Source organism: Prinia subflava, chromosome 5, assembly GCF_021018805.1.
Source record: "Prinia subflava isolate CZ2003 ecotype Zambia chromosome 5, Cam_Psub_1.2, whole genome shotgun sequence".
Taxonomy (NCBI): Eukaryota; Metazoa; Chordata; class Aves; order Passeriformes; family Cisticolidae; genus Prinia; species Prinia subflava.
Window position 1 is genome coordinate 41847457 of NC_086251.1, and position 24637 is coordinate 41872093.

General features: G+C 37.9%; 1 protein-coding gene across 1 annotated transcript in view; it reads right to left on the reverse strand.

The window, feature by feature from the left end:
* The window catches only part of SPTLC2 (serine palmitoyltransferase long chain base subunit 2), a 77163-nt gene that overhangs the window by 35665 nt on the left and 16861 nt on the right, over positions 1 to 24637 (reverse strand). Inside the window, exons 3-9 of the mRNA XM_063399073.1 lie at positions 23120 to 23274; positions 21934 to 22082; positions 21476 to 21600; positions 16814 to 16907; positions 14053 to 14158; positions 13007 to 13226; positions 11951 to 12077 (exon numbers count right to left, since the gene is read on the reverse strand). Coding sequence (XP_063255143.1) covers positions 11951 to 12077; positions 13007 to 13226; positions 14053 to 14158; positions 16814 to 16907; positions 21476 to 21600; positions 21934 to 22082; positions 23120 to 23274 — 976 coding nt within the window. The remainder of the gene's footprint in view (positions 1 to 11950; positions 12078 to 13006; positions 13227 to 14052; positions 14159 to 16813; positions 16908 to 21475; positions 21601 to 21933; positions 22083 to 23119; positions 23275 to 24637) is intronic.

Genomic DNA, 24637 nt, shown 5'->3' on the forward strand with positions numbered 1-24637 from the left:
TGGTCAATTTATTGAATTGTTGAAAAAAAGCAAGCACTTAAAACCTTCTGTTTTCTTTTTATTATTATATCATGGACACTGAAATTTAAAAAGCACATCTTTGCTCTTAAAAATCTCAAGAGAAAGCATCAGTGAAGAAGAGGCAGAAGAAAAAAAAGACTCGAACCTTTGTACAGTACAAATAGGTTGGCAGGCCTTTATGGCAGATTGAAGCCACAGAGAGCAAAAACATCAGGAACACACACAAACACCACATTTCTTTAGAAGCTAAGGAATGTGCAAGCTTTGACAAAGCATATTATATTAAGGATGTTTATAATCTACTTCCATGGAGACAGTTCAGTAGCTTTACAACATAGCAACAAAGAGTGTGAACTATATTTTCCATCTGTTTTGTGCAGACTGTTTTTTTACAATGGAAGTGAGTATCAAAGCTAACTGTTTCTTGAGATTTTAAATAGCAACACAAAGGGGTAAAGAAATCTTTTCCTATGTAGTACAAGAGAAGATGGAGGATATGAATGGCTATTAAATATATATACAAAAATATGTGAAGAAGACCTCTTGTTTCAAGCAGAAAATGTTACACATAATGTAGCAGTCACCTAGTTTCTGCTAATATTACTGTGTTTATTAATTGTAAAATATCATACAAATACAAAAAACCTTGTAGAACCAGACAGATTATCACTTCCACCTGAACATGTGATAAGAACAGCAAAGCAGACCCTTTCCACATTTTAAGAGAGCTATAATCAGAAATGGAAAGACACAGTAAGTATAAAACATGAAATCAGCTTTAGGTCAAGCATGAGAACAAAAAAGACAGCACTGTAAGTGCTTTTTCCAGAGGAAAACAAAAATACCAGTATTGAAAGTACTCCTTCTATCTCCAAAGTTCATCTACAGTGGTAGCATAAAATTTCTTCTGAATCTATCCACATTAAAAAAAGATAAAACAAATAACAAAAAGCATCTATCTACTGTACTCACATATTATTAGCACAAGTTCTGCCATTTTCCCACTGTTAGGCTGGAGTTCACCCTATGTCATATGGCATAGCTGTTCTCTACACTCACAGACCACAGGAAATAGTGCAGAAAACCATATTTCTTTTCCCAGAACACAAAAAAGCTGCAGTGCACACCACTTTTTCCAAGAAAAAGCACAATGCTTAAGTTTAATAGGTGTGATCTATACAGACAACACTTTAAAAGTAATGGCACTTGAAACACTTCACAGTACATTACTGCTATAGAAAAACAAATGTGTATGGAATATACAGCCCTTGTGGCCACATGTTAGACTACCCTCAAATCTAAAGGGAAGTCATTGAACATTTATATCCTGCATTAGGAAATATATTCCCCAAGTCCCTCATATAAGCCTTCAATCCCACTGAATACATCAAACACAAAACTTAAAGTATTTTACGAAGACCACATGGATCCAAGACCATGCCTGAGCAGCAGCAGTGTCTCCCACCATTCCAACAAATGCCATTACAACAGAACTGTCAAAACCCCCAGATCCTACGCATCTACCTCCCAGAACACAGGGTCATTTTCCTTGTTTACCAGGTATCTACAGAGCTTCCATGAAGACACTGATATGCAAATCCTTCACCTCATGATGAATTGTCAAAAGAACTAATCCCTAGACAAGACAAACACTGGTAGTGGATTTTTTATTTTAATCTACATAACACTTTCCAAAGGTTTCCCTTGATACTAAAATTTCCAAGTTAATAAAGTACAAAAATCTATGGACTCAACCAAGGTAGGGCACCATATCCAGAATCAACAGGCTACAAGCTACTCATGTCTTCTTCCTAATGGAGAAAAACCCACCAAGAAAAACAACAAGCAAAAAACAAAGAAACAAACCAACCAAAAAAAACCCCGCACAAAAACAAAAAACCAAAAAACCCACCACAACAACAAAGCACAAAACAAAACAAAAAGTCCCCAACAAACAAAAATACCCCCCCATATCAAAACAAGAAACACACTCAAAAAAAAATCCACCAAAAAAAACCCCACAAAAAAAAACCAAAACAAAAAAACTCCAGAAAACAAACCCCAAAACAAAACCCCCCAAAACCACCAAAAAGACACCAACCAAAAAAAAACCCTCAACAAAACAAACCAAAAAAACCCAAAGTGGACATGTGGCCTTCTTCCACCCCAAATTCTTCTCACTTCTGTCAAAATATAATGAAGAAGAAAGACACAAGTATGAAGTACTATAAAAATGAAAAGTATTAAAATCCTATTAAAACACAGGTTATAGCCAAAGATATTGTGTTAGAAAAGACGAAGAGCCTGACAACCATACCCAATGTCACTGAATGACCTGTGTTAACAGGAATCACCTCCCAAAACCAAACTTGGAAAAGCAGAATTAGCTCTGTTGCATTCAGAAAAAAAAAAAAAAAAGGAAACAATTCTTCCCTAAAATTCTCAAATACAAGAATAGTCTTCAGGGAAATGTAGTGAAGTGTAGTCTGTGTAGTTTTATGGGATAGTTCTTATTTATTAACAGTACTAACATTTAGTTTGTCAGTATATTTATCCTGCCATTAGGCACACCTCTAACAAGTTCACAAATAGAATCCACAGACTGGACAAGATAACCAAGTACTCAGCTTTAGAGGAGTAATTCAATAGCTCTTCTGACTGAGCTTTGATACAATAGCTTCCCTGTGGAACTCTTGCTAGCTGGTCATAAAAATTAAGATTTTTTTCCCTGCATTGTTTTTTGAACTTTACATCAAGCAAGTATAAAAGCACAAGGTTTTACAACATCCATAGGTCTTGATCTATTCCTCTAAAACTCAAAAGCCAGTTCAGCCAAATAGAGGGATTTGTGTGTCACATAAATCAGGCAATAAGGTAGACTAAGCAACAGTGCAAATTAACTGCAGATGACTAGCAACAGTCTTCTCCCTCATTCCCTGCAGCTGCATTAGCCACATACTGAAGTGCACCTCTTAAATTCAAAATCAGATAGGAAAGTGCAAGAAACAGTATTCACCAAAAGTCAGCTGACTGGTCACATTCCATGTCAACCTTAAAAGCTTTTAACAGCATTGCTGCTAAAGCAGCTGGACTAATGCTCAAGTTCTAGCACAGGAAGGTTTGTCATTCACTGGAAAAGACACCAGCCAGCTATGAAGTGTCCACCTTTGGTTAGAAATAATCAGCTTCATCTGGAAAGCAACCAATATAGCTAGGGTATCCATTCTCTTACCTGGACAGTGAGGTATCCCTGAAGGGGGTACCACCTGAGGGATGGGATGTGTTTGACTACTGTACTCTTTGACAAACTCCTTTGGGAGGTGGCAGCCATAAACACTGAAGTAGCATCTTCTGAGCAAACTGAACAGAAGCCAGGTCTATCAAGAAACGATGCCACAAGTGCTATGAAACAGGCTCCATGAGCTGGAGATAACAATGAGACCCTACACAGAAGTATGCTTTGACCAGTAACTGATACTGTAAGGTCCTATGAGTAGTATTTATCTCTGTGTTAGCCTGAAAATCCAGAAAAGCAGCCTGGCAGACAGACTACCTTCTACTATGTCTCTTTGTAGAAGAATCCTTTAAGAGCTAAAGAAAGTGAACAGAATAGTCCTCAATACCTACATTCCATCAGTGGTACTAAATGGGACCTTATGGAACAGAGCATATTAAGTTCTCAGTTTTCTCTGTCCTTCAACAGGACTTTGATATACCCCCCAATATAATACTGCTACAGATTTCACCTAACACAAGGCACAATGGGAGAGGACAGGATGCTGTAAGTGTGTATGTGCTTTTACTAACATGTCCTTAAATTAAGAACTTTCACTCTGAACAAGTTGGTTTGGTTTATTTGTTTTTTTCAGTAGGAAGCTTCTGTAGGAAGTCGCTGAGAAGGCTGCACCTGAATCTTTCACAGAATACATCTTCATACATCTTCCTGTGAAGACTTTGATCCATTCAACAAGAGGTCCTTTACAACATTTCAAGTTTCTCCTTTGACATCAAAGATGCTTCTAGCCAAGTTCAGCTTATGATACAGCCTGCAAATTTCCCAACAAGTCAGAGTTGCCCACATCTGCCTGTATATCTGTTTTAGTAGCCATACTTGTTCTTCTGAGCGTGCTCTCAGATTTACCCTAAAACTCTGTAATGATTTCAACAGCAAGGGTGTTGAGCTTTCCCATGTTAGTAAGTTGTATTTGGCAGGAAGCTTCTGGTATCCTGCCACCTGGAACTGCAGTCAGGTGGAAGAGCAGGCTTTGTGCCTGAAAAGGCCCAAACCCCGGGGACCTTGTCTCTCCTTTGACATTTACAGACTTGTATTTCCTGAACAGCTCAGTTTTCCAAGGATCATGGAAAGATCAAAGCTGTGCATATAAAACTCACAACTGCCTCTATGCTGTCATGTCCTGAACAAACGGACACTTGTCAGGAATACAGCTATAATCATAGAAAACAGAAGCTATATTTCAGATTGGAGGTACTGAACATTTTGCTTCCAGCTCCTGGTACAGTTATTCTGTAAGAGTGACACATCTGTTTGCACAGAGTACATACTCTAGAGATGCTAGTTGCAGGACAAATGAGTTCTCCACTGCCCATTTAGAGCCTGAGTTTGCCAACACACTTATGTGATACAATATTAAGCTGACCAGCTGGAAGGCATGCTTGAAAGTCTTAAAAAGCTTCAGAAGTATTTTACTGGCGCCTTTTATCTTCTTTTTTTTGCAATCCCAGTGTCCATGGACAAACAGTTAAGAAATCTTAGGAGCTGCTAGCCAACATGAACTTGAGAAGCATGCATACTCTGTAACACATTTTCCCCCATGTAGGCAGTATTGTAACCACAGCTTTTCCACTATGCAACAATTAGGCAATAACCTGAGCATTAAGAGAAGCTTACTTGTGGCACAAAGAAGCCCTATAGGTTGGTTTATCCTGTCCTTGACAAGTCAGTTTGAACCAAACCCCAACACTGAAATCGAGAATTCGCTCAGTCTTATTAAAAGTAATCTCAAATCTCTCCTCTGGCCTCTCACTCTTAAAACACATTAATTGGCATGCAGGTTTTTCAGACAGCTTCTTCCTTTAAAGATTAAATCTGTACTATCTAAGAAAGTTTATTCATTCTGAAACATTACCAAACATCTGCACTCTAGCAGAGGCAAAAGAACGCATTGTAGATTGTCAAGATTGTCTGTGTTTGGGAATTTGTGGTAGGTCAACTGCATTGATGTGAAATGGCATGAGTTGACCTTGTGCCAAACATATTTTCCATCAGAACCCACTAAAGTAGGCATGGACAGTAGCTCAGCTGGCCTGGAAGTCCCACATAGCCTAACACAACCCACAGAAAGGGCTTCATTACTGACTATTGCCTGCTTCCAAAGTAGACAGAAACAATTACACTACATACTCATCAGAGAAGTCTCTATACTGCAGACACTATTGCAGTACTAGCATTATTTTTTCTATATGGAAAATGGGTGCAGTTTCCAGGAGTGACGACAGGAGGTAGTGCTTATGTGGATCATTCAGGTATTTTCAAAAACTCTGCTCTAGTGTATCATGTAGCACATCAGGAACCATGAACTCTATTTCACACTAACGCAGAGAAAGACAGTTTACATCACCTCATGTGCAACTACTCCTGTTGAAATGCTTCACCTTAGTATTACTGATTTGGAAGCATTTTAGTTGCGCTGTTGCTAACAATATATACTATATATACTAGTGTGTGTATATGTATATACAAGTGTGTATATATATATATATATATACAGAGTACATATATATATATATATATAGTATAAAATACACACTAACTTGCTACCAGTATTTTCTCCTTTTCCTGTATGAGCTGCACACCAGCATTCTGTAGAAACCTGGCATCTCATATGCTATTGAGAATAAAAAGTGAGACACACATTTTAAATCAAATGTAGTACAAGAAGTGAAGAAAAATTAAATTACTTCAACAAAATAATATTTCTAGTTGTATTTCTGTGATGACAGATCGGTGTTTAGTCTATGAAGACATAGGATGACAGCTCCTACCTTAACAGAAATAGCAAGAACCAGAATATTACAAGAACAAAGCAGGTGTACACTTATAAAGGTTTATAAGCTCTACACAAACACTACAATGTTGAATAAAGCCCAAAAGAAGAGGCCCTGAAGAACTCACACATTTCAGTGTACAACACGAGGGTACAACTCTGCTAAGGTCTGTAAACACTCTTCAGAGTATCAGAGGCTAAAAGATTTCTCCTGCCCAGCCCAGGTTAAAGCAGTTTTTCTGGAAGCTTGCCATGCTCTGTGGGAGGGATGTAGGGGTGCAGCAACAAGCTGGATTTAAAAGATCCTCAGCTGGAAGTACAAATACAGAGAATGATGTTTAAAACTGTTAGACCCCTGGAGAGAAGCAGGAAACTCTCTTTATGACCCCCAGAGTATTTGTTTTTCCAACAGTTTCCCAGCTCAGCTTGAGATTCTCAAGGGCAGCAACAACAACAAAAAAAAATTCACTTTGCTCAAATTAGTTTTGACTGGTCCCCAGGTTCCCAAGGTGATAATTTAACACCTCATTAACAAGTGCATTATTGGAGGAAATTCAAATGAACCGATTTTAATGATAATTGAATGTTTTCAGCCTCAGCCTGCAGAAGGAGTATTTCCCCATTGGAGTACAACAGCAGTCACTGCTTCCATTTGTGGATTGACTGCTGGTAATGAATGGCAAAGAACAGACTTCATTCATAAATATCCAATAGGCTACTAAAAATTCAATTCCAGGTGCTGAAACATGGGCTATTCCTTCATTACTGCTTATGTTTTACTTGCATATAATTCTGTTTTGTCTTTGAAAAGAAAAAGGTAATGTCCAACTTCAAGAAACCTACTGATTACGCAGGTGATTGAACTGCTGAGGTCCTATCTTCATTTGAGGCTCTGAGTAACCACATGGAAGTTAAAATATTAATTGCAGTCTTTTCTCCAGAATTTAAGCAGACCATCTAAGTTTAGTTTGGTTCTTTTTTCCCAGCATGCTTCTCCCTGGGCATATTAACAGTATAACAATGGTCCTGAATTCTGAACAGCTCAGTTATGCTCAATTCTCTGCCAAGCCAGCTGTACATTCTTATTACTGCTGGTTATAATTGGTTTAACTGCCTTCACTGATTTAACTCACTCAATATTGTTGCACATCGCAATGGCAAGAGTAGAAATTTTTTAATTTTTTTCATGTTCTCACTGATGAGATGGAATCAGTTACTGCCTCTTCACAACTGAGGTGCTGAGACAAATACCAGTCTGACTCTGTGCTTCTACCTGACTGACCAGCCTTCAAAGAGCAGTTATTTGTTCCCAATAGTTTAGCAGCTGGGATGGCCAATGCAGCTGCTACCTCCACTGAACTATGCTGGATAATAATCCTTCATTTCTATACAGCACTCAAGACAACATTCAGTCAAAATTTAAGAGCCATCTTGGGAAGGGTCTATCCATTACTTATTCTATCCATGCTATGTATGGTGCTGTGATTAGGTGTGGGATATTTGCCTCCTAAAACTCACATGGAAGTCAAGCTTTTTACAAATGTCAAGAGGTGTAATTACCAATACTGAGTTAAGGTCTGTGGAAAGAAATAGTTCACCTCTTCTACAAGCCATTAACACTGCCAGCTTTACTTGAAACTTTAAACACACCTAGATTTAAGGCTCATCTTCAGTTTTCAATACATAAGAGAGCAAACTAAGTTCCACCTCTGTAGGTGGTTAACCAGTCCATAGACTGGTTTCACTTTGCATGTTTTGATTTGCCTGCATCTCACTTGGGTTACTTATGATTTTCTTCCACTTTCCCCCAGCAATGTTATCAGGGCAACAAACAGGCTGGGTCCTGAACAGCTCCAATGCTAACAGAACTCCAGTTGTACAGGATGCATCACTGGCTCTTATGTAAATAACAGAAAGGAGCCAGCTGGAGTCCCAGTCCTATGTAGAGGCAAAAAATCCAGCTTTCAACTCAAACCAAATCACTGATGCTGAAAAATTCACCAAGACAGGTCAAGTACTTAACATCATAAATCACAACAATGTCTCATTTACCATGACAAGAACCAAGCTGTCTCATTTTCCCTACAGTCAATTTAAGTAACAGCAAGAATCAAGTGGCTCTATGCTACAGCTTTCCAAAACTCCATTCCAAGAATCAATTTGTCATCTTTGTGTATGTATACTGTGACCCTGAAAAGTCTGGTTATTGTGTCTTTTTATTATCATTGTTTAAAAAGCTCCTTTATCTATAAAACTATCTGACATTCATTCATTTTGTGCCTGAATAGAGCAAGAGCAATATTCACCAAACTGCTGACAAGCATCTGCAACACTTTATCATTAAAGTTTTCAACCATAGAGACTTTGAATTGGAAAACAGTTCCAAAAGTTTGATTTTTGGAAAAAGAAGACTTCTCCATCCCTCCTATTTACCTGGCTCCTATATGTTAAAGCCAAATGTGATGATACACAAGATATTAATGCACATCATCACCTGAGTTCTCTGAAGAGAGTCTATATGATCAACATGTTCAACACTCTTGAGGATGACTGTTCCTTTGAAGAAAATCTCAGAGGGATCACAGATCAAATATGTTTTCTTTAAGACCCCACGATGTTCTTCTAGGCAATTACAGTACAAGAGAAGTAATGCAAAGTAAACAGACAGAGTATTGATCTGGTAAGGCAGAGGAGCTGCAGTACCGGAAGCACCACTACCAAGATGCCATAAGGCGGCTCTGCCATTGCTTTAGCTGTTGGAATAGTGTTTGCAGTCTGGATGAAGGAACAGGTAATATATTAACATATAGTTATACTGCTGTAACTGTCTTCAGGGTGACTGAACTCTGCTAGTCACTGACATGCACACACCTTACGAAGAATTAACAGATTAATTGAATAGAAATAAAGACACAAGGAAACTACTGTAACAACTAAGGCAGCACACATTTGCACATGAGCACATGTCTTACACTCTCTGCAGAAAAGCATTTCATAGCATCTCTATTTTGTCTCTCCTGCCTCCTACCAAAATCCTGTTTAGTCACTGGCAACTTGCTGGAAAAATCTGAAAGGAGACATTGACTTTTTTTAGTTATGTGAAGTTTTAGTAATTACAACACCTTATATTGTAAGTTTAGAGTCTTCAGATGCTTCTTTAGATTTAGAAATAACCTAGACAACATATTCTTGCAAAATGATATACAAAACCCCTTTCACCTTCAAAAACTACTTGGTTCCTATTACTTATTCCTCAGCTACAGACTATCTCAATCTGACATGACAATTTCCATGAAGATTTGATGCCATGGAGGACAGCAGGTTTTACAAATAGCTTGTGGTAAACAGGAGCCGACAGACAAAGAAGCCGCAAAGGCTCTTTTCAAGAAAGCATTCTTGATGCTATTAAAAGATCTAGCTGTGGTCCTAAACAAGAGGTTGGGAGCAAGCCATCTACTGTTCTGATTCCAACTCCAACTCCTGTGCTGCTGTAAAACCATTGCCCTATCTCAGTTCCCTTTACTGATTCATTCAGCTTGACTAACTTAAAAGCAATGAAATTTTTGTAGTACACAGTCCAAGGTGCTTACCAGTGACCCAGTTTAACACTATTTCTCCACTTATCTTTCACAGTTAACAAGTATTACCAGCACCCATGTTCTCCTTATTTATTCATAGTCAAACCAATGGCAGGCAGTGGTCCTCCAGAGCCCCACTTGTAATGCCACAGAATCCAAACAGAAGTTTTTCAGCCAAAGCCCTTAAACAAAGAAAAAATTTTGTCATGCTCATCAGCTGCTTAGTTCACAACTGAACTTTTGCCAACATTATCCACAGAAAATGTCTACAAAGTAATATTATCTCTAAAGCCTTAAGACAATTTAAAAAATGCATGACTGGGAAACAGCACTCAGCAGAAAATAAATAGACAAGCACTTTCATGCAGAAATCATCCTATGAGATGCTGATCTTAACTCGAAGTTGACTTAGATGCTTAAAAAGCCAGTAACACTGTCATGAGACCTGTAGCTGAGAAATCCTTTGAGATTTGACAGGGTTCTGGCTATCCAGCTATTATAGCCATCACTTATGAAAAGTGCTAAAGCTTGTACAGAAAGTGGACATACAGAGACTTCTTGAAAATGACACACCTATCAAACACCAAAACAACTCATTTTCTCATTAGAATGCCTAGGAATTCTGGTACTTCTTTGCACCAAATTAGCAGGATGTAGCTCAACACGCATTTTAAGCAACATGAGAACAAAAACAACCTTTTGAGTTTATTTTATTGACATATTGGTTCCTGATCTGGTTTGCCTTTCAGCTCAGATGGATCTTGCTGGCATAATGGCAAGAGAACAGTGTGAAATGGAAGTTAATTCCATTCTCCTGGCTTGAACAAATACCATACTGTAGCCTCAGAAGGAGACAAAAATGCCTGAGTTTGAATACTGCAAACAGAAATCAGTTACACATTCCTTGCTTCCCGCTTCATTAAGCAAAACAGATACTGGAAGAAACCCAAAAACAAGCAATGCCTAAGCAGACCACAGATTGTTGGCAAATCATCAGCTATTAAAATCTCACACAATTACTTTTAAGACCACAGCAAGACAACATTTTGTGTAGTGTGAAGTTTGCTTAATACCTGTACTTGAGAGCAGAAAGTCAGCTCCTGGCTCTCGATACAGGTATTTCACATGGACCACTCACAAGCACTTAAAGCCAGCACTGACACAGGCTGCTGCCCAGCTGTACCTGCCTCACTGATGATGCTCTGCTGAGCAACCATCAACACCAACCACTGGCACTTAACTCTGTTCTCAGATAATATAAGCAAACCAGATGAAAACCGTTAGAACAGGAAAATTCTGGAGACACTTCTCCAGTGAGCTTTTCCACTGGAAGTTATCCAACAGGTTGGCTGGTCAGATGATGCATGTTCAAAAGCCAATTCATTTCTTCAGCATACACCACCACCACCACCTCGTGGCCAGATGCCTCAAGCTCCAAGAATTCAATATATACTGCAGTTAGAATACTAAGAGCCTCCAAACTAAATGCCACCAACGGATCCTCAACAAACTACATCAGCATTCTGTGTGAGCTGCTCACAACTTTTTAATTACCTGTGAAAAGTGAAAAGTAACCTACATGCAAACTGTACCATTTCAGTTTCAAAGCAGCTTAAAGAGCTATTTACTTCATGCTATAACTGAAGGAAGCTGCTACTCATAGACAAATGAGACAAGAATCTGTCATTATGACTTCGAATGCCCAGAGAGTACTACAAATTTCCCCCTTTTTTACTTCTATAATGAAACAGGAAAACTAAGATAATGAAGACAAATATGCTGAATTTCTTCTCCTAGTCCATTAAGTTCACTGATTTTGAAAAACACCTCCCGAGTAAAAAGGGATTTCAGAAACATTTCCATATTTACTTTAACTGAGATGCAAATGTCAAATTATACTAGAGATGAAAATTGAAAGCACTGTCCCTGCAATAAACCAGAACACAATTGTAGAAGATACAACAGCAAAATACTCTGAAAGCAATCTTTAAAGTGGGGCAAAATAAAAGATAGGTAGAATAGCTTGACAGAGAACAAAAATCAGTACAAGAAAATCGTGTCTCTTAGACAAGACTAAGGTGACTTACCTCTAGCTGAAAACTCTTTATGCTGTTATTAGGCTGATCTGCCAAGCAGAATTGTAAACTGGTTTACTAACCCAGAAATTCCAGCCAGACAATTACTAATAGATAATTATGAAAGCATCCACTGGATGTGTTATCTCTGAAAGTGATAGAGGCTCTTTTGGTTTCCCCTTCCTACATGTTTACTGCTGGAAAGACTCACCAACAGTTGTACCATCTTCACCCATAATGCACTTCACAGAGGTGATGATTTGCTCCACAACAGGAGGTGACATTGATGTTGCATACGCAGCACTGTGAGAGTATGTCCTGAGGTAATCAATCAGTTCCTAGCAAAACACAAGAGCCATCAGACATAGCCTTCCCAGCACTCCAAGAAATGCTTCTGTCATATCTTTAATCATAATAAAATGGGCACCACAAAAAACCTCTTTCAGAATGCCTTGTAAGAGAAGAAGTATCTCAAGGATTAATTTTACAGTACAAGAAACAGCAGGGACATGACAACTCATAATAATGTCACAGGGCAAGAACATGTGTAGATCAGAGACAAATGTCTGTGACAGACTTGTTTAGCTAACACCATCAGCAGTGGATTGCAACAAGGGTTTGCATTATGTTTGCATTACTTGAGCTATGCCTAGGGTGAGTTTCACAAGTGTTTATTAGAACAGTGCAAATATAAAGAAAATGAAACACTTTCTAGCTGTACTTTCCAATAGAAAGAGACAGTAGCCAAAAAACAAAAACAAAACCCCCCAAGCCTCAAACAAAATGCCAAAACAAACAAAACCCAAAACAATCAACCACCCCAAAAAAGAAAAATGGAAAAAGTGTCTTTTCAGAAAGCAAACTGCTTGCACCCAGGGGAAATCAGTTCTACCAGACTAACCTAAGAGGATTTTCCTCCAAACAGGTTGAAAAACTTAAGCTTCTGGCATTTTTCCTTCAAGTCTCATTAAAAGTGACATCAAGAAATTCCTGCTTCCTGACTCTTAGCCCTTCCTAGAAAGATATTATATCACTATTGTACATTTGCAAACTCAGATCATCACTGACTATGTGAGAACTACACAGTTATGAGGTATTTTACTAGACTCTTCTGCTCTGCCAACTTTCATGGTATTAGACAGCATGTAAAATTATGAAACAAATGGACAATAGGGTACTTGAGGAATAGATCAAATTTGAAATGTTTAATGAAGGATTCCACCTGAAATGGACTTCAGCACCAGGCATGAGATTCCCAGCTTTTTACCTTCTTGCCCCCAATGTATCCTCCTGCAGCTCCAAAGCTTTTGGTGAATGTTCCCATCATAACATCCACATCTTCAGGATTGAGTCCAAAATACTCCACTACACCCCGGCCACTGGGACCCAGGGCACCTATACTATGAGCTTCATCAAGGTACAGATAGGATTTGTACTTCTTCTTAAGGGCAATCACTTCAGGCAAACGGACTATGGATCCCTCCATACTGTTGAGAAACAGAAATTCAGCATGAGTTGATTTAGTAGTTGGGACCACCTTATAGAGCCTAAAGTCACTAAATTTCATTTCTTCACTCTTTCAGTAATTACAAACAGTTAAAATTTGCTAGACCCATCACAGTCTGCAGAGATGCACCTCTCCTGCTTGCACCTGGGGCCTAGATCTCTGCTTTTTACCTGTTCAGCATCTCTAGGATGCTGACACACAGACTAACAGTAGCAGCAATGGGAAGTCAGGGCACAGCAATATGTTCTGTCATAATTCATTTACAAAATTATCTCAGTTTTACTTCCACCCTCATGTCAGTATTCTGACTTGACATCTACTTACCTGATGTTTCTAAGAAATGACTAGGCTTTCATTAGTAACACTCCAAAACACACATTTTGAACTGGAAGTCACTAGGATTTAAATGCCTAACACATTTATGCCTACTGCTCCTACTAACTCTTAGCAAAAACATTAAATTTGTGCAATTCCATTCACACTAGCATAATCTAGTGAGCACAGAAAGAATGGAATGGACAAGCAACTTAAGACCTGAGCTCTGATACAAATAATCAGTTTTGATTCATTAATTTCTACAATCTAATCAGGATGTGGGAAGCATTGAGATATCACCAGGTGCAGCTACAGTTCTAGCAACAGAAAGCCCAAGATGAGACACATACAGTGTAATTTAATTCATAGATGAGACGAATGAAATAACTATGAAGTGACAATATTCATAGTTTGATTTGGCAAAGAAACCCAAATACTAAGCATTTAGATCTTATGTGGAGGGTCTTAGGAATATAAAGAATAGTTTGTACCTGTATATTCCTTCCACCAAGATAAGAATTTTTTTCCAGGGCCTCCGTGTACGAGGTTGCCCATGCACAATAGCATCTTTGAGCAGCTTCTCCAGGCTTTGCATATCTGCACCAGAAATTACTGTTAAATGGTACCAAAACAGCTACTAGCTTGAACTTTGACATGACTAAAGACAGCAATACTCCAGAAAGGCACAAATTGCTCCAGCATGGAGGACAGACCATATACAAGTCAATAAGCAAAGGCTTCATCTACCTACAGGCCCATGGATGAGACTGAAGGGAATAGGTGACTCTATGAACTCCAAGGAAGAATTTTATCATTCTAAACTAAAAGTACAAGTTAGAGCACAAACCAAGAAAGTGGGAAGGAGGGGAATCAAAAAAGGAAGGTACCTCATTCTGGTGAAAAGAGAAGGCAATTTAGGTAGTAGGAATGTCCTTGTGGATGGAAATAATTCAGAACAGAACAACAGAATAGAGCTAGAAAACAAGTTCAAGGATAATCAATTGAAGATAAGTAGAAGATAGACCAAAGTGCAGGAAAAGAAGCAGGGCAAGTGTACTTTTTTATTTCTTTGTTTAAAACTGAAGGTATTGGAAGTGGGAACAGGAAGCCTCTAAACCAAAGGAGAAAAGGGAAAAAAAGAGAAGCACCAGTGTAGCAAAGAAAATGTTCAGCATATCAGCAACCAGACAGATGAAACTGTAATAGAAATGTATTCTGAAATCTTACAAGCTTTGGTTACAAACACTTGATGTGATCCTAAGAGCCCTAACTAATGTGAACAAATACATACCTGTGGAATCAGTCCTGAAAAAAAACTCTGAGGAAAGGAGTGAAGATGGGATTAATCAAAGCATAAATGCCAAGTGCTGAGCAAGAGACAGATATAAACACTATGGCATGAAAAAGAGCACAAATTAATCTTGGGAAGAAAATTGGTAGACTAGGGCAGTTGTAGTGGTAAGAGGAGCTTGTGAACTTGATCTAGACTAAAAACTAAACAGCAAAGTAGGTCAGTTAATGGATTGTTAAAAAACAGCTAACAGTCACAAAGTTAACAATGAAGAAATCAACACTGTCTCCAACAGGTCTCCCAGTGAAGGAAAGAATGTTAGTGCAGTTAGGGAGAACAATGGAAAAATAAAACAACTACTCTAATCTTTCAAGAAGGAGAGGAAAATGAGTCTGAGCTTAATAAAAAGGACAAACTACAGAATAAGGCAGAGAAAAAAAATAAAAACACTGAACAAGGAATTTGAGGGGAATTTTTCATACCCCCCAACTGAATATGAATGAAGCCATTAGCATCTCAAGAAAATGACATTTAAAAGGGAGCACAGAGTATAACAAGAGGAGGACTAAGAACACATACAGAAATATGAACTGAATATCATCTTGACAGGCCACGACCACTGTTTGCATTTTGCCTTGATTCTAATCTGCCATTACATTCTGTTCCACAGAAACCCATCTAGAATGTTTCTAGAATATCCTCCAATTTCACCCCCATTCCCACAAATCATCTATTTTTCATCACAGCAGCTTCTAAGTCCTTCTCCCCATAGCCAGAACTACATTTGCCAAAACCAATGTTCTTTCAAAATTCTGTGACTGGATGCAATGTTCAGAACTATGTCCATACAAATGCAGAAGTTGAATGCAAAGCTTTTGTGATCTTGCCCAGCAACCAGAATTTATGAAGAATTAAAAAGAAAAAATGAATGTTACAATAAGCTCTACTTTCTTGTAAAACAAATTATTCAAATGACAGAAAACAAGAAAGAGCGAGCACAAAAGAAAGAGTAAGCACAATAGAAAGAATCCACACTATCAAGTAGGAAAGATACTTTCAAAGTAAAAAGATACTTTCTTTCAAGGAAAGAAAGATAATTGCAGTCACCCAAGTTTTGCTGTTACCACCACACGCTTCAAAGAGAGCAAGAGTCATCATGATCTCACAGACTGACACTATAAAGAGTATTAGTACCTGAAGAATGAAAGTAGTTCTTACTAATCAAGAACATTCACGTGCCTCTTTCATCAAGAGTAAGAGAAGGAAATCCTAGGTAGTTTTAATCTGAAAGTTATTATAAATACCTCCACTGGAGGAAGATGAAACTAGGAAATTTAAAAATCTGTGTATTTTTGAAACCAATACTTACATACCTAAAGCAAGTAATTCATTGAACTTAATCTATGCTTCATGTCCCCAAAATTTTTTTAGTACTACGTTGTGCCACCTCATGTCTGTTTAGTTAGGACTAGACTCTGTCTAGTTTAGCCAGGACATCTGCAATCATAAGTTTTTGTTACTGTAAGAGCATGTAAGCATTCAGCTCTAAAATTAAACTTTCTTATCCCTCAAATTGTAACCTAGGCCCTTACAAGATTGCATTATTATGTGACACACTATTAGAACAGCCAAACCATGCTGAGCTACCCAAGCATAGTAGAACAAGAAACCATGTTAAAACACCAGTGCCCCTACACTTGCCAAAAGGTAGCATGTTCTTCTCCATATGCAGAAGATGTAGGCCAGAACAGCTTCAGGATAAAAGTGTTATTAGTTGGGACTGAACATATAAAAAACATCTGATTCAGGATGATTCACCTTTCAGTAGCAGCAGTCTTCTGACCTTTTACGTAACTAGCAATTGATTTCTTTGCATGAAATTGGATTTTCAGCTATTAGAAGATAGAAAATATTGTATCTGATTTACAGCATCTGCAGAAGGGCAGAGTCCAGATACTTACTGTTATGCTTAAAGATTCGAATAGTTGCTCCTGACAGTCTTGCTCCGAGCACTAGTGATGCATGATTCAGCTCATCACTCAGAATCAGACAGCCCTGAATTAGAAGGGGAAAGAGGAAGATAATGAAAAGGTTATGTTTCACAGCCAAGCATGTAACATCTTTCAGCTCTGAAGTGCTTCAAGATCATTTAAGAAAAGAAAATTCTAACATAAATGCAGCTAATCCAGGCAAGACTTGCTAAGATCCAATTTGCAGCCTTAGTATGGCAAATAAAAATACACCACTGCTCTTAACTGAAAGAACCACTCAAGTTTCACTTTTCCTGTAAGTCCTGCAGCTGAATCTGCCTGAATATTTCATGCTTTTGATGAGCACTCATCCTCCTATGCAGTCAGGTAAAACAGAGAGCAGAGCAGCTTGCCACAGTTCACTCAGCAAGTCGACAGCACTGCTAAGAAACAGGACACCAAAGACCTAGGTAGCCTTATCAAAGTTGCACTGTTACTTTCATTAGGAGGCAACCACTGACTAAACCCACGCCTAGATGGAGCTAATATACAAGAGACAGGAAGTGGAAAACAGAATTGCATGGTGAAATTGAGAAGTTTTCTAAAGCCATTAAACATGATACTGAATTTATTTGATTTTTTCAAAAAATGCAGAAGATAAATCCTTGGATAAACATTAAAACAGCATATGTATGTTTTGAGAGCAGTGATGATTACAGGTCAATAACTGATATGCTGAACATTCAGTCACAGCATTATCACTGTGGACTACAGGCATGTATGCATACTGGAGGATTAATATACAAGGGAGCAACAATATTTCTAAATAACCTTGGCCCACTCCAATTACTATGCAAGCATGCTGCAACTTTAGCAGTGTCTTTGCTCAGTTAAAAATCTGAAAGGGATGTTAAGATGCTGAAGATCTAACATTGAAACATGCCTATTCTATGCTTCTCTAATAACAACTGATGGAGGGAACAATCAAGAGGATTTCTTCTCTGCAACAGGAATTACTAGAAAGGACTGTGAAAAGCATTACCTATAGTTATACAAGGAGTGTCACAGAACAGGAGTACTTTCTCCAGAACAAAGAAACTCTGCACTAGAACTGTGACGCACCTAGAAACATTCTACATTCTGAGAAAGCTTGAGACTGGTTTTCTGCAGAAACTGCAGCAAATATAGCAGTGTCCATACTGCTGCTACAAACATTCACATTACGTGTTTCATAGACTTTGGCATACGAAGTATGGAAATTTCCAACTAGTGTTTGCTCTTTGGAACTACTATATCAGACAGAGTATGTATACATCAGAGGGCATTGCTGTTAAACACTACTGTATCAAAAAATGTGAATATAATAATCCAGTACTGGTAGAAAGCAGGAAAAGTGATAGATAGATTAAAATAAAATAATTGCCTAGGAAAAGCTTTTCCATAAAAAAAAGGATGAGCTTTCGGTGGAGAAAGTAGACTTAACAAATTGATCAGCAGCAGTAGCCTCTTCTCACCCTCTGCTAACAGGACATTCAATTACAAACAAATTAATTTGAAACTGAAGAAGTAGTAACTAGTCTAGTACTGTCTGCCACTAGAGAGAGGGGAACGGATCACATAAGCCACTGGCACAGTACAGCAATCACTGATAATTATATGCAAAACTGGGTGATGCTACTACAATGATAAGACTTCAGTTGCATTTATCAGCAAATCTACATTTGAGATAGCATCCAGGACAAGGCTAACAGTAACTGGAGATAACACTACTTGAGCTCTAGAAAAATATGTCAGTGAATATCAGGCTTACCACCACATCCTGCAAGGCAAATGGAAGAGAATGCCACATTTTACTACAGAGTGCTACATACATGAATTATGTAATTCAGTCCTGAGCACTTAATTTTACAACTCACCTATATATGGAAATTAATTTCCTTTCTTACAACTAAAAAAATATCCTTCAAGCATCATTGTTCTAACTCAGTTGTCTAGTCTCTCTCAATCTAGAACTCTGAGCTGAAGGAAGTACAGAATGGTGTTATTACCTAGTTATACTAACTAACTACACTCATGATACTTAATCCAACACAGGCAAGTTTGAGAGTCTAGCTTAGCCTCAAATGGTCTAACAACCTCTGACTAAGTAACCCTCAAATTTAACATTATCTGTGGTCTAGACTCAGCATACATGGCAGTGACTGTACCAGGCATGTGACAACTTGGCTGTGAACAGAGGGGTGTCTACTGCTGAAAACTGCCAGGTGTAGAAAGACCTGCTTTTAGTTATGCTTTATCAGCACTCAAATAAAACTTTCAGTCTACACCAACTTTACCTATTTTCACCATCTGCTTAGTAGAGGCTGCTGTTAACAAGGCATAGTGAATAAAGATCAATTAAATAATGATGAAGCTTTTGAATTCCTTTTGCTGACTAATGCTGATCAAATTATGACATAGAGATGGATCTAGGATAGTCAGACTATATACGTTGCTATTAAAAGAGGATTCAGTAGGAAAATAAACTAAGTGTTTCAGGATTCCACAGAGCAGAAAAGAACAGGTGGTCCAGTGAGCAACTATACTCAGTAGCTTGTTTTTAGCTAATTAAGTAGTAATATAGGAGCCCAGATATCATTAATTTCGAAGATATCTTGTATTCCAAGCAGATTTGCAGTTGAAAATATAAGTAGGACATGCAAAAAGACACAGTCATAAAAAAAAAAAATCAAACCCAACAGTTTAATCAAGCATGAGAATCTCTGAGCTTTACTGAGGACTGTCAAAGCACTGCCAAACAGGTTGTGCACACATAATTAATTGTGTACTGGGTGGTGCCAAAATTCAGGATTTATGAGTCCTTATTTGCAGACAATGAAGAAATCAAATGTGCAGTGAGAAGCAACTTCAGGCAGCCAAAAAAAAATTTAGTGAACATTCTGAACTGTAAAATGGTTCATCTGACAAGAACTCTTTTCCTCACCAGAGTGCAATTGCTGTTTGGAGTATTCACCTGAGTATAAGAGCACTTGTATTGTTATGAGGCAAAAGCTTCTTACTACTTTATTTCAAGTGTACAAGAAACTAAGTATCCTCATGACTAACCCAGTACAGACTGCTGTACCCATTTATAACCTGGATTGGCTTAGTAAAGTGAGCTGCATAAAAACAGGTATGTTATACACCTCGAAATTTACTGTTCAGATTCTCTCCGTGGTTGTAAAACCTGTTGAAGTTCAAAGGTGAAACCTCAGGGTCTGAGTAAGGTGTCTCAAGAGTATTCTCATAAAGCACTGAAGATATACAGTGGGCTCCACATAGAAAAAAAGATTGAATAAGTTTGCAGGAATTAGTAATTTGTAGTGACAACAACCAGTAATCTACTTAAATATATCTGACAGTGTGTACTGAATCTGAAAGATCTCACAGAAATCATGAATCATTTTTCTGTTGAAAATAAAACTGGAGAGATGTGGAAATACCAAGAGCCAAAAAATGCAGGTAAAAGATATACATAATATACATTGCTCAGATTCACAGCGCCGCAGAAGTATTTGACTCCAGAAAGACTAGATTCGAAGCACTGAATTTCTCTTTAGCATCAGACTCAAAAATGGGGGCTTTTATTATGCAAAGCATTTGATATTTAAAACTTAACAGACAAAAGAAAAGGCATATTATGTAGACAGCACTACTTCCTTGTTACAAAAGAAGGAAAAAAAAAAAAAAAAAAAAAAGAAGCAAGCATGCAGGAAGACACTGCAGCTAATCCAAAGGAGAATCAGCAGGAAGAAAAGTTGCCAGGAAGAACAAGGCAGCAAATTTATGATCTGTAGATATTGCAAGTGGAAGATTTAGGAAGTAATCTTAAGAAGTAAAAAAATTAAATAAATTTAAAGGAAAATAATTCACTACAGAAGGACAAAGAATTCCAATAGATTAGCAGTATTAGGCTGACAGTGAATAATTTTCAAAAAAAAATAAAAAAAGACCTGTTCCTGTACTTGCACTATTTTACTCCATGAAGGAGCTAAGAGAACGTGTATTTTGCATCAGAAGAGGCAAAGAAAAATTTCACTTTTATTTCATTTTCCAATAACTAAAATAGCATAGTTGGGAGATACTGGACACTCACACTAATTGTCAACTGTTTTATGGGGCACACAGTAAACATCATGAGTCTTTACAGTTGACCTTATTTCCCTTGAACATCATTCTTATTCTTCAAAGGAAGGATTTTTTAGCTGTCACTCAAAGTTAATAAATTCTCTATGTACCAACATGCAATTCAGCTTATCTGCGTAGCTGACACAGTCAGTTCTTAGTGTCTCAAAAGCACCAAAATACCTTCAGCCAATCAGTGTGTTAAACAGCCACCATTTCACACACCAAGGAACAGGCTGAGGAAGCAAGCCTTAACATGCCAGGCTTTCTTCCAGAGAGAAAGTTCTGGACTGCTACTTGTCCCATGGATGCTGTTTCCCAAAGAGGTTTTTGCAATGGTTAGAGATGCATACTGTAACCTACAGTTTCCACAGAGAATATCTGCAGGGGCTGCCACTGAGGAAAAACAAAAGCAAACAAGTACCTTTTAGAAAAATTAACCACTAGGATCATTGTTAGGTGAGCTTTTGTCCCTGACTGAAGCCATACCTTGCCAACTAAAGCAGGAATGTTCATAGAGTTGGTTGCAAATCCCATTCCATATGCCATTGCAGATTCCACACCTAGGAACCTGGCAACTAGCTTTTCCAGCTCCTCATGCTTGTCCAAGTTTCCTGCACATAAAACAAACAGGAAATTCAGAGTAAGGAGAAGCTTTCACTATTGCTAAATTCTACAAAGAGAATTTCCACCAACCAAGCTGTGCTTTATTTAAAGGCCCATAAGGGAACACTGAAAAAAAAGACCCCATATATGGAAACATAAGTAAGACAAATGCTGTGCAATGTAAACTAAATCCAGGAAATCAGTTTGTCTTCACTAAAGGAAAAGCTGCTTTATCAGTTAGACTAAAGTTCAGTGCTGAAACAATTAATGTTAAAGACCTGCAATCAGATACAGACTTTGAAATACACATTCAGGGAACATATTATCATCCTCCAACTTACCCATCTCCTGCCTAGTGCTACACACCCCAGCTCCATACTGGGACAGAACTTTAGCAGCTGCTTCTTGGCAAGCCCCAGTCTTCTGTGCAAACCCAAGGTAGTTGTAGGAACCCATATTTATGATGTCTTTTATCACTCTCCCTGTGTATCTGTATTTTAAAAACAGCACAAGTTAGGACACCCAAAATTTAAAAAAATATCTACATCAGGAGATTATGATTTCACTTTTTCAAGACTATACACTGAAATGTTAAGACCCAAAAGAACCAACCATTAAATTATTTCAGTACTGCCTCTCATCATCAAACTGCAACAATCAGTGAAAAATATTCTCTCCCTATCTTACAATCTCAAATTAATTCCCAGAAGAGTTTACATTTACAGGTGAATTTACTATTACACATAAAATTGCTTGAGGCTTCTCAAACCATCTGTTGCTCTGACATGCTTCTCCCTCCCAGAGACATACAACTTTTCTTTCAAATACAAAATAACATCTCTAGATCAATTAACTTGGCAGGCCCTCAAGCGGGATATCCTCTAACCACAGAAAGGAAACACATCTGGCACTTCTGTGCTAACAGTACGTGACAAGGAGAATAAAGAAGAAGTTTAGCAGAAAAAAAAATTAATTCTTTTGCCCTTGAAAGCCAGGAAGAGACATAACTAGTTTCACCAAGTAGTGTGCTGAAAACCTCTTCACATCAAACCTGTAATACGTCATTTCCATTTTGTAAAAATCCTTTATTGTACTTCTTTTTGTTTCTACAGACTACTTCAATTATGACTCAAAACAATCATGTTAAATTCCGTTCAGGCAGCAGCATTTACTTCAAGTGGTAGAACTTCTTCTAAATCAACACAAAGTCACAAGCAGCAATGCAATCCAAAGTATCCACACCAGGTTCTTGTCACGAGGCACAAAAATATTAATTTTATTACAGGTGTATGCCCAGGAAATCTTAATACAGTGAAGTAGCCAAAAGATTATATACAAATCATCACCTTGGTGGTTAAATGCATTTCAAAAGAGCAAAATTCATTGATTCAAGCTGCTAGAAAGCTCAAACTTTCATAACAAAGCTCATAATTCACTGCTCCTTTAACCTCACAGCCTGTAACTTGCTCTTAGAGACCTTATATTTCAAGACAGGTCTTGCAAGTGTTTTCTGCAATTCTGACTCACGTGAATGTCCAGTTATAGTCATGGGAAACTCTCTCCATCATGTCCACCTTGGCCCCTGGCACACTGCAGATTGGACGGTTCCAGCTGTCCCGAATGCGCATGTAGAGGTTTCTGTTGTAGAAATTCTCAAAGTCCTGGTACAATGGGACAAAGTCCTGAAACATATCAAAAGCACTCAAAGTAAAAAGAAAATATATATGACAGCAAAATAAGAGTAAGAGGAATAATTATTTTCTGTCATACTGGTGTAATGAAAAAACTCAAGAAAACACAAAACATAAAGTCACCCCCTTCATTAAATCACTGGCATATAATCTTTGCAGGAGAGGGATAGTCAGCCTGTGAGTTAAGCAGAGCAAGGGAACATGCAATTGCTTTTTGGCACACCAAACAGTATGCATTGCTGTACTGAATACACAAAGACTTTGAAAACTAAGGTGCTCTACCATATTTTATTCTGTGCACAAGGAGTGCATTTAATATAGCATCACTGGCACTATTTTACACATTACCATTAGAAACTTCCACAATGTTTTATTTTCAATAGAAGCTAATAAGTTACGTTATGGCACCTCTCCTCTGCACAGCTTATCAACACTGAAGTCCCACATGATTTTTATGAATGAGTCTTTCCTGAATTTTAGCTTCCCTTCCAATGTTTTCCAGGAAAAGTAAGTGACTGCCTTGAATGGATAACACAAGAATGTCAAATTAACTGTGGCAGCAAGGACATCTGAGCACTTAAGAACATTTTTTTCTCGCTCCAAAGTCACAAGATTTCCTTTTTACTATTTAATTAAAGTTCAACATTTAGTAGAGATAAGAATACATAATTCATTTGCTTCTGTTGGGAAACAAAAAAAAAGGACTTTTTAAATCATCTACAGAAGGGAAAAACGTAGAGTTTATTACAAAGGTAAGAGCCAGTAGAGCACTTCTTCCTGTTTGTCACAAGAAAAATGCAAACATTGTGACAGGAATTTTATTTTTGGTGACAGTATGAGAAAGACAGTATCTCACCAAGTACTGTAGTGTCAGACATTTCTACTACTGAAGAAAAACTGGGAGCATTTATGGCAGATTTTTAATAAAAACACAAACAGGCACTTACAAGCTCTTATTTACAATACTTGCCTGCAGGAGGAGTACTTTTTTTCATTACCTCCCTATTTTAGTAATTTAACAACTTTGTCCTTGCAGTTTGGAATAAAGGAACATTTAGGTCCACACCTTTGCATTCTCCTACCAGCAGCTGCACAGAAAAGATCAAGCCCAAAAGTGCCAGCTGCTAACCAGACACAGTTTCACCTAAACCCATTTCTGATTTGCCTGTGCCAAAAAGGCACAAAGACATCAATTTCCATCATTTCAACTATGGAAAAACAGCCTAAATTTAGCCAGCAATCACTCTTTCAGAGACTCATAAGCATGTCCTTTCTCAAAGAGACAGCACGAATAAAATTTCTAGGTCCTAAGATGCACAGAAGGGCAATTATTTCTTCCACATTCCTGTACCAA